General features: G+C 38.3%; 2 protein-coding genes across 2 annotated transcripts; one reads left to right on the top strand and one right to left on the bottom strand.

The window, feature by feature from the left end:
* The first annotated feature begins 1057 nt into the window (after positions 1-1057).
* On the top strand, positions 1058-5182 carry eif3g (eukaryotic translation initiation factor 3, subunit G). The gene is made up of 10 exons (XM_086289563.1): positions 1058-1166; positions 1249-1295; positions 1861-1949; positions 3075-3134; positions 3232-3336; positions 3453-3648; positions 3761-3871; positions 4430-4566; positions 4887-4993; positions 5079-5182. Exons 1-10 carry the CDS (start codon positions 1144-1146, stop codon positions 5092-5094), a joined length of 891 nt encoding a protein of 296 aa, XP_086145689.1. The 5' UTR covers positions 1058-1143; the 3' UTR covers positions 5095-5182.
* A 220-nt stretch (positions 5183-5402) lies between these two features.
* Positions 5403-9348, bottom strand: LOC147332815 (intercellular adhesion molecule 1-like). Its single transcript, XM_086289562.1, has 5 exons — positions 9061-9348; positions 6938-7213; positions 6524-6841; positions 6160-6420; positions 5403-6077 (listed from the first exon to the last, which is right to left on the bottom strand). The coding sequence occupies exons 1-5, from the start codon at positions 9089-9091 to the stop codon at positions 5983-5985; spliced, it is 981 nt and encodes a 326-aa protein (XP_086145688.1). The 5' UTR covers positions 9092-9348; the 3' UTR covers positions 5403-5982.
* Between the last annotated feature and the right edge of the window lie 1373 nt (positions 9349-10721).

Genomic DNA, 10721 nt, shown 5'->3' on the forward strand with positions numbered 1-10721 from the left:
AGACAACATAGCAAAGAACCAATTTTTAAATGTATCTTTTAATTTTTTGTTGCTAGCAGCTTGTCAGAAAAATATTTTAACTTATTCAAAGTACTTTAGTTGAATCTATGAAAATTCCCAAAGATAAATAAAATATTTTTTGCATCAACAACATGATTCCCAACGGGATATTAGTCAAGTGCAGTGTGTCCTTCAAAAAATCTAAGGAAACTGAACAAGTGCAGAACAAAAGAAGAAGTGATGGGTCTGAAAAAATCAAGCTGTGTATGGCAAATGATCAGTCCTGACACCTCGCCTGAGATATGCATCTGGCCCTTGAGCAGATCTAACATTTCTTTGACCTATGCATCTCAGAATTTTCGGTTGTCTGCAGGAGAGACTGCACCCAATTGGACAAGAAACCAACTTCTTTTAAAATGCTTTACTACAATTGACAACATGTTAAATCAAGTCAACATGCCAGCTTCTAAAGTTGACCGACCATCATCTACAGACATCTACCACTTGAGTGAGACAGGCTGCAGTGGTGCAACCTCTGTCCAAAGGATTTGTAAAGGTGCAATCTCCAGAAATACCTTATGTTCCTTGACTTGAATGCAGACCAACAGTGCTTTGAAGAATACTGCTAGAAATAAAGGTTTTCTAATGCCCCAAAATTTGCTCTTGAATGTGCTTCTTTTCCACTATCAAACATGTGAGGAAGGTTTGAAAGAATCCAGAATATTATTTAATTTTCACTAATCTAGTTTTGTGTAGTAGAAGTCCCTTTAAAAATGTAGTTGGTCGAATTGAAAAATAAAAATCGTTGTTATTGTTGCTCTTAAAAAAACTTTTTAAATTAAATTTCATGTTCATGTAAATTGCATGTTCGTGTCTTTGTTTGTTTGTTTTTAAACCCCTAAGATCTCAGATATTGCTTTCTGTTAAAAACTTAATTTTACATTTGCGTAGAATTTTCCAGATTATTATCAACCCCGATGTTTAATTTGGTTTGGTTTTAGACAATGAGTTCTGCGCTCTTATTTTGAAGCAAAAAAAAAGGGATTACACTATACTTTTATTGTGAAGTGGTAGGAAGTGCGTACAGTAGCGACGCCGCTCGACTCATACTGCTCCGGTCCTAAAGTAAAGCTAGCAGTGAGGATGCCGTCGAGTGAATACGACGAGTAAGTTCTGTTTGTTTCATTTCATACTGTGAAGTCTTTATTGAGCTCAAAATAACGTGGCATTTTCGCATCTGTCTTTCAGCTCCAAGCCCAGCTGGGCTGATCAAGTTGAGGAGGAAGGAGATGAAGGTAAAGAGCCTATTATCAGCTTTAGCTAATGCTAACACATCTGCTGTAGTCCAGTGACTCAAGACGGAGGCCGGCTAGGCGGTTTCCACTTCCACGTGGTTGTTAGGCGTAAACGTAGAGCTAAAAATGTGTTTACCTGAGACATTTGGGTTGTCTAATTATGCAAAAGCTGGAGTGATATATTCGTGTGACTGACATGGATGGACGATTTATTGATGAAAAGAGTTACCGATATATGCTGAGGCCTGTAACAGTGACGTAAGCAGGGTCTCTCAGTACTAACATGAGTGCAGCTAGCAGGCTACGCTAGCAACACAGCTGTGTTAGAAGTAGGGTTTCAGCGCCACGGGTAATCAAAAGTCAATAAGTGTCTTATTGCAAATAAGAACACCCGAGTGTGAAATCCAATTCAGAACTGGATATTTGATCAAAAGATGAGCCTTGATGGTGCTTTCATTGAGAGTTTGATTGAATACGTGGGAAGCGAAGCTCTTCAGAAACGGGGCGTGAAAAACAATCGTTTTTCTAGCAGTTTCAAGGACTAAACTGAATGTTTTCTTCACAGGCACACTGCCATCCCCCAAGGAGACCATCAAAGGAAATATTAAAACTGTCACGGAATATAAAATAGATGATGATGGAAAGAAGTACAAGGTAATAAAACGTTTATTATGTCGTTTTTACAAGGCTCATTATACAAAGTCTTATCTTCATTATATTTAAATGGTTAAAAATGCATCTATCATTGCATTTGTAGACCAATAGAGTTATAAGAATGGATGCAGTGATTGCATTACTTTTGTTAAGGAGATATAGATACTGTCTGTAGTGCTGTAGGACAAGTAGTTTTTTCTCCCACTCATTGATCCTTTGCTAAGCATGGGTGTCGCCCATGTAGTAATTGCAGTCTAAAACAGGGCTCTGGAGGAGCATGAAAAAAATGGCTGCACAAAAAAGTGCAGGAAAAACGGTTGTTACTGATATAACTGCAGTTCTGTAACGGAGTGTGATAAGGTTTATCATCGATTGTGTAAGGTTATCAGGCTTTAGTCTGTGGTGTCCATGGTCAACCCTGGGCTGCACCTCTGAAACCCTGTGGCACATGATGGGTTGTACAATTTATTTTGAGCATTAGAACTTCATAAGCTATGAGTAATATATGTTAAAAAGCAATTACAGGCACATTTAAAACATAGATACAGAGTAAAACCCATTCTTGTTTTCCATCTACTAGATTCTAAATTTACAAACTTCTCAATTGACATGTTATACAGCAAAGTTACAGATGTAGTCATTAAATGGTTTTTAATATTTCTTTTATTGATACCAGATGCCCTCTAGAGGTCATAGTTTCATCTGAAAGCTTCGAGTAAGACTGCATTTTTCAAGATTTGTATAGATTTTATTAGAGGCGCATTAGTTCAGGGTGGCTGCGGTAAAGCAGGTCATCTACTAACTGGAAGGTTGGTTGTTCGGTTCCTTGCTGCTCCAGTCTGCATGCCAAACTATACTTGGGCAAGACACTGAACCTGATGCTTTCATTGAAGTGTTAATGTTAGATAGAAAGCAAGGTAGAAAAAATGCTTTTGTTAATTGGTGAATGAGACATGTTGCATAAAGCCTGAATAGAGTAGATGACTGCTAAATGAGAACCAGTCCTTTTAACATAACCTTCTTAAATATTTGCACTTGCTGTATACAAAGAAACTTGTTTGTAATATTATTAATTAATATTAATATTGATTTATATGTTGTTGATTTTGTTTCTTTGTCCTCTAGATTGTGCGAACCTTTAAGATTGAGACAAGGAAAGCTTCAAAAGCTGTTGCCAGAAGAAAGGTCTGTCTTTAAATTAAATAAAAGTAAACCTTTTTCCACTTTATCCATGAGCAAAATAGTAAACTCTGTGTCAAACATTATCCCGCACTCATTTCAGAACTGGAAGAAATTTGGTAACTCTGAGTATGATGCACCAGGTCCTAATGTTGCCACCACTACCGTCAGTGATGATGTCTTCATGACTTTCATCTCCAGCAAAGAGGTGAGAGTCTTGCTTTTTTGTGTTGCTGCTTTTGTTTACTGTTCTAATTAAAAAAAAAAAAGTTAACTATGGTGTAGCTTTGCCTTTTTACTTGATGTATCTTTTTCATTTTGTAGGACTTAAATGCCCAAGACCAGGATGAAGATCCGATGAACAAACTGAAAGGACAGAAGATCGTGTCTTGTCGTATTTGCAAAGGTGATCACTGGACTACACGCTGTCCGTACAAGGACACCCTGGGCCCAATGCAGAAGGAGCTGGCTGAACAGCTCGGGCTTTCTACTGGAGACAAGGATAAGCCTGCTGGTTCAGGTATCATGAACATACCATTCATATAGTCAAATTTTTGCTGTCAGATGTTCTGTTGCGGTTTGGTGTTCCTAAAGTTATCATGACTAATGTTGCATGCTTTTCCTTTCACCAGCGGAGCCAGAGCCTGCACAGCCTGCACAGAGCAAGACCGGGAAGTATGTTCCTCCGAGCCTGAGGGATGGAGGCACCAGAAGAGGGGAGTCCATGCAGCCTAACCGCAGAGGTGGGTGCACATTGTCTGCTTATACTATTCACACCCGTTATTCTTTGAGAAATTGCCATAGGCATTATAAAACATGGATGTAACTTCCAGGTCAGAAAAATGAAGCCAGTGCAGCAATGCAGCCATCTGGTGGCTTTCTATTGTGTTGCCACCAGATGGCGATAGAAATGCAGGGTTTCAAAAAGACTTCCAGTCCTATAGAAGTTTAGAGGGAAAGGCTTTCTTAGTTTATGGGCTCTCACTTATTTTTTTTCACTTTTTTGGAAGTCTTAGTAATGCTATGTTTCAAAAAGGAAGATGAAATTGCATGCTCAATGGCTAATGAGTTGTCAGTCAAAAATACATTACACTGAGCTTGCAGTGTTACAGTCACACCCAGCCTCCCAAATTGCGTCCAGTTTTTGCAACCGAGATGGCAACAGTGGAAATGCTAAACTTCAGGGCTTCAAAACAGATCTTTAGAAACTAGTGGATGGTGTAATGGTAGTGGTATTATGGTTGATAATGCCTGCACAGCCTCAAGTATTGTTCAATAGAAACACTGTTTGTTTTTGACAGCTGATGACAATGCTACCATTCGTGTCACCAACCTGTCTGAGGACACCCGTGAGACAGACTTGCAGGAGCTCTTCAGACCATTTGGCTCAATCTCAAGGATCTATTTGGCCAAGGACAAGAACACGGGACAGTCGAAGGTCAGTTATAAAGCGAACATTTGATTTAATAAAGTGTCAGCAACAATTTCTTAACAAACCTCTTTCCAAGACGGTGTAGCTGATAAATTGACTACAGTGTTTAGTTTTCTGTTCGTAAGAAAATACACAAACATGTTGTCCGTCAAGTGTTCCAGTGAAAGTGAAAATTGAGTGCTTGACTTTATTATTGTCGTTTTTGTATATATTTTTTTAAGTATCAGCTGCTGAGTGTGGGTGTGTTTTCTTTTCCTTTTTAAAAAAACTGTTGACATTGAACTGAAACTGAGCATGCTTCAGTAATCTCATCCTGTTTCCAACAGGGATTTGCCTTTATCAGTTTCCACCGTCGGGAGGATGCAGCAAGAGCCATCGCAGGAGTGTCAGGATTTGGATATGATCATCTTATTCTCAATGTTGAATGGGCCAAGTAAGTTCAGTCTGTCAGTTTTGTCAATGTACTTGTCATAATGTTGTATAATCTTGTCGCTGACTAAATTTCACTCTCTTTGCAGACCGTCAAACAACTGAGGAATTCAGTGTAAATCCCAGGAAGATTCCATATTTTATTGTCATGGTAAAATATGGCTGTTACCGTAATAAAGAGAGTAGTTGTAAATGTCTTTGTCATTATTTCTTTTCTTTAATGCATTTTCTGTCTAGGCTTTATCCTGAATTAAACCTTTACGTCTTCGACATCAGACAAACACTACATTGATTTTCTTGATTTGGAGACGTGAACAGAAAAGAGGAATGAAGCTCTTCACAAAATCATAATTGGCAAAAGTGTTAGCTGGCTTTACAAGACCTAAACGATTAGACAGAGATAATGACCATCATGACACTTATTATCAACTTTATTTTTGATTTAATGTGTGCACGCTTGTAAAACTGGATTTCAGATCAAAAATAAATTGACAAAAGACAACATGTGGCAAGTGAGCAATGCTGCAAAAAGTTACTAATCTTGTTTTCAGGAGATTATATCTAAAAACTGTAGCGTGCATTAGTGAGGACATACTAATACTGACAGGGATTTTAAGCGGTCAAATACTTGAAAGGTTTATGTTGATGCAATTTTTGTCCCAACTTTTCTTTATATTAGCACTACACAGTGAATCACAGTGAGCTTGACAAATGAAGCCTGCATTTGAAAAGATAGGCCTTATTAACTAATTATGGTGTCAAAAAAGTAAAACACTAAAACATCGAAAGAAGAAAAAAATACAGACGTTACAGTTGATAAGTACAATCATGTTTCCATAAAAAAAATGTATGGATACAAATTGCTAAAACAAAACATGCTATTTGAGCTTTACCAGTCCTCGTGTTTTTAATACATTTAAGAATGTAGCTAAAAAACTTTGAGGATTCAAACATGGCACAGACCAAATTTTTTGGCTTTGAAAATACATTCTCTTATCTTTTGCATTTGCGATGAATCACTCCCAAAGTACAGATAACAAAAACAATTGCAGCAATTGCAATTGCAGCAATGGCCCCGGGACCAATACCTAAAGAAGAATTTAAAAAAAATCATAGATGATAAAATATAACAAGATGGGAAATGTACTGAATTAACTGATGAGAACTTACCTGGAGGTTTGTTGACTGTGAAGTATTTAGTCACAGTACCCTGGGAGTTTGAGGCGGTGCAAGTATAGACCCCTGGAAACTCAAATGGTCCAGTCAAAATAGGATAATTCACATCCTGATCCTTGTACGTCTCTTGTGCTGCTTGTGGGAATTGCCAGTGGTATGATGGCAAAGGGTTTCCTGTTGCATTGCAACTTAAAATGTTTTTACCAGCTGGCAAGTCCAGAGTCTCATTTGAAGCGCTGATAAAGGTTGGTTGGTCTGAGGACATATGTGAAATCAAATTGCACACAGAAAAACTTGAAAATGAAAATACAAAGAGAAATATTTTTTTGATTACATTAAGATCATTTTAAAAACTCACAGAGTACAGTCAGAATATGCGCCTCTGAACGCACTGGAAGAGGACGTTGTTCCTCTGGCCACAGGTTTAGTTTTGCTTCACACCAGATCTCAGCTCCATCATCATCTCTATGAGCAGTCAGAGTGAGGACAGATGACTTACTGACGGGAGACGGACTGGACTCATCAAATGTCTGAGAAGACAAGATCTTATTTCCTTTGTGCCAAAGCACAGAGAGATTTCTTGCTGGTGCAACATTAACAATGTCACACTGTATGGCAAACTGTTGGCTTTCCACCACTGCACTTAAATTCTTCAGAGACACACTGTCTGGCATTTCTGAAATAAAAAAAAAATCAAATGAATTAATTTTACCCAGTTATTAAGTACTAATGACATACTTGAAAAGTGTGAGACAAAGTTAAGGCTACTCACTATAAACAGTGACTGGTAACACTTTTGTACACTGATCACCATCACGGAAATTCACATAACACATTGGCTCTATCTCCCACGCTGGCACAGAGTCAATTTTAAAGGGAAGAGAAGTGACATTCTGGGTAAAGTCCACTCCTCCATATGGAGACTCCCATCCCATTCCATCGGTCTGGTTAGATAGTGAGGTGCAGTTAGCTGAAAAGGAGCCTTGATACCTTACCACAACACTAGGAGGGCTTATTTCTAACGGACAGGAAGTGCTCACAGGCTTTCCTAAAACGATACAGGAAAGCTTAAGTTAGGCGTATCATCAAATAGTAAAGAAAAATACTATCAAATGTGCATATGCTGGTAATGTTTCACTGTGAACCGTGGCTAACAGACCTGGAGCAGCAAAATTTACAGTTGGAAAAGCCTTGAGGAGGATACTCAATGTCCAAAGTGATGAATAAAGCCACACTAAATTATATAACTAACATTATCTGGGATCACTGTTGCAGACTCTTCAAGATTTGTTTCAGTTTGAGATCTCCCACCCACCCACTAAACTTGGTGAGGTTACTGCTAATAATTGAATGATTGAATTTACTTCAGTTTCAATGGGCACTCTCTATAGAAAATCTCTGACAAATACTAACAAGAGTAGTAGCTTTACAAGTCTTATTCAGGTTGTAGTGGGTTCACTAGATGTTCTTTGGGCTTTGGGAAGGCCACTCTAGAAGCTTAATGAGACATTTTCAAACAATTGCCGATTCCAAGATCACCAGTTCAAGAAATTGTACATAAATACAAGTTATTCAGATGTGTCACCATAAGAATGAAATTTCTGACCACAACTTTGTGTCACCTTAACATCCTCTATTGCAAATGCTGTCAGAATATAATTCCTTTTAACTGAGTAGATAATTTAACAGCGTATTTCCGTTTGCTTTGTTGCTACACCTGCTGTCACAAGAGTCAGTTCCGGCTATACAGAGCTGTCTGAGTTGAAAAGAAATCTTTGAGCGCACAGTGTCTTCCAGAGATGGACTGGTGAACTGGCATACCGGGCATTTTCCTGTTGGGCGACGCACTTTTGCGCCGATGGGCCAACTGTATTGCCCAATTCAAATCTCCTAGACATACCCAGAGCTAGCCCTCCAATACTTTTGCTTTGCACTTGCGCAACGTGTGGAGCAGTGTTTAGTGCGGAAACAGTGGCGAAAATGTGGAGCTGAAAAGATGAGCGAGAGGAAAAAAAATAGATGCAGGAAAATCTGACACATGTTCACTGTGCAGCTAATATTAGCTGCACAGTGAACAGTACCAGCAACACCTAGTAACAAGCCCTTGTAGTGACAGGACGGCTACCTTCGCAAGTGAGGGCTCACTTGACCGCATGAGATACAGAAAGGTGTAATTAACGTGGTAAGGAAATAAGTTGATTTAAGGATTAAAATCAGGATCCAAGTAAAATGAACGGATACTTTAACCATAGTCACTCCAAATACCTAAACTGTGATTTTTAATTGCCACGTGCTGCTAGCCCAATAACAACTGCGCCAACCTGATCAAAAAGAAAAAAAAGCTTCAATATTAATAATTTAAAAAGTGAATATATTCATAATATATCTGTACATGATATTTTCTGTCTATTTGTGTAGTGCCGACCTCTCCATCGCAGACGTAACGGAAACCCTATACGCAGACTGACACGTGCGGGACTATAAATTCGGGTTTGGGAGACGACTTTCAGGTAATCCAGATTCTCAGCCTACAACTCTTTTTTTTCCCTAAGTCACTGTGAATTACCATCTTTAAGTGTTGTTAGGAAAAGGACATAGGAGGTAGACTACTTTTCGAAAACAGGCCTACATATAATGCTCACAGCTGCTGACACGTGTGCGCAATGTAAATTTAAAAGTTTGTTGTTTGTGGGACTCGTCATGCATATATACCAAAAAAATGATAATAAACGGAACAATCCCAACGGGACCTTTGCACTTTGAGTGCTCAGACCCTAAAAACGGAGTTGATGTAAAAGAAACAGCGCGCTTCATCCGAAAGATGGGTTCCGTTCTGAAACTATAATTTGGTAACTTTAACAAAGTAAAGAGCGCAAAGAAAAAAAATACACTTACCTATCCACGCAATAAAGATGAAGAAAAACATAGTGTTTTTACCAAGCGTACAAAACCCTCAGAAGGAAACTAAAAACGAAGCAGATCCACCTGAACAGCTTTTTCTAAATGTGCGCACACTCGTGCGTTTCTTCCTTTCGTTTTCTTTCGTCAGGCGCAGAAAGACTACGCCCGTGGAGGAAAATGCAGAGTTATTTTGAAGAAGTTAACAGTTTCCTCACTTTCTGATTTGCACAAGCAAAATTCTAAGTATTGCACAGAAGGTTGTAGTTCATACGTTATATTACACGCAATAAAAATGTCTTGCACTTGCTGTGATTTTGCGAAATAAATCCGCCCGAGCATCTAAACACATGAGTGACACCATACTTAGAATAAGAAAGTGTTTGAACAGCGAGTCAAGTTCATTGATTTCTCTTTGTGTTCGGTGAAAACTAAAGAAATAGTTGGGTTTAAGCAGTGTGTATGTGTTGGGGGGGCGTGGATTCTGTTATTTCGCATTTCATGTGCGTCCTGTAAGACCGTTAGACGCTCAGTCGAATAACCCTGTGTTACAATAAACCCTCCTCACTTCACATAGTGTCAATATTAAACATGATATATTTAAAACGCAGCATCAAAACATGTTGCCAACCAAACAAATGAATGAACAAATAAACAGGATGCTACAGTCTGATGTAATAACATCTGTCAAATCCTCTTTCGCAATCACTTCTGCAAAGATCCAGGTGATGAAATGGACAAGAGGCTGTTGGATTTTTGCAAAGATAGTTCAGACGAGGGAAAACGGGACTGTTTTGACAGCAGTATGTACCAGTGACGCAAAATGAGTCAGGACATATGACTGAAACAAAGTCTTCTGTGTAGAAGACGGGAAGAAGCTAAGATTAAATCTGATTAAGGGTTGCATTTGTAAATACATTTACACTCACAATGTTACTCCTAAACAACTACCGTACTGTAAATGCTTAAAGAAAGCTGATGAAATAATGCTTTTTTCTTTCTTTATTTTCAGTTTTGAAGCATGACTGGACTAACCATCCACTGAGCATGCATTCATGCAAATTTCCCCTTAGACTGGTACTCGTGAGGCAGGTTGTCCTTGGAGATGTGGAAAAATTCAGATCTTCCCCTAAATATTAGGAATCGTAAAGAAATCATATAATCACGAGAAACAATTAAATTTTGGCATTCTCTAAAGAAAATAAGATCTCTGACAAATACCATCGTGACTAGTAAATAACAGTTCAGTTTGTTGGTTATTCACATCAGATAACGTGTAAACAGTTCATGTTAATTTCAAAAATTGCAACGTTCCTTCTTTTTTTTCCAGTTCTGCATCTGGTACAGTTGCTTATCTTGGGGCCACTGTTGTTCTTGGGGTTGAATTTGTTGCATTAAACTTCATATGTAAAAAAAACAAAAAAATAATTTTGTTTTCTTATGGAGACTCCGTGCACTTTATATAAATCCAATGAATAGGCTTTGTTGTTCAAAAATAGAAAGGTTTTATGGTCAGAAGATTTTTCATGTTAATCATTTGTACCTCATTCAAAGCTGCAAGGTTAATGGAGCAACTCCATGTGGGCCTTTGCACTTTCAGTGTTAGGAATCTATTTAAAAGGAGCTTATGTAAAATGAATGCACTCTTTGGAAGATGA

This window comes from Aulonocara sp. 'chitande type north' Nkhata Bay, linkage group LG4 (assembly GCF_057382095.1).
Source record: "Aulonocara sp. 'chitande type north' Nkhata Bay isolate Kocher_YH1m ecotype deep benthic linkage group LG4, A_spYH_male_GT1.1, whole genome shotgun sequence".
In the NCBI taxonomy this organism is placed as follows: domain Eukaryota; kingdom Metazoa; phylum Chordata; class Actinopteri; order Cichliformes; family Cichlidae; genus Aulonocara; species Aulonocara sp. 'chitande type north' Nkhata Bay.

What these genes read in the sequence shown, in the direction of transcription:
- eif3g (XM_086289563.1), top strand. Translation starts at nt 1,144, where the DNA reads ATGCCGTCGAGTGAATACGACGA. An exon ending in ATGATGGAAAGAAGTACAAG is followed by an intron (nt 1,950 to 3,074) that starts GTAATAAAACGT and finishes TTTGTCCTCTAG; the next exon opens with ATTGTGCGAACCTTTAAGAT. An exon ending in CTTTCATCTCCAGCAAAGAG is followed by an intron (nt 3,337 to 3,452) that starts GTGAGAGTCTTG and finishes TTCATTTTGTAG; the next exon opens with GACTTAAATGCCCAAGACCA.
- LOC147332815 (XM_086289562.1), bottom strand. Translation starts at nt 9,091, where the DNA reads ATGTTTTTCTTCATCTTTATTGCGTGGATAG. An exon ending in CATCTTTATTGCGTGGATAG is followed by an intron (nt 7,214 to 9,060) that starts GTAAGTGTATTT and finishes GTATCGTTTTAG; the next exon opens with GAAAGCCTGTGAGCACTTCC. An exon ending in GCATATTCTGACTGTACTCT is followed by an intron (nt 6,421 to 6,523) that starts GTGAGTTTTTAA and finishes ATATGTCCTCAG; the next exon opens with ACCAACCAACCTTTATCAGC.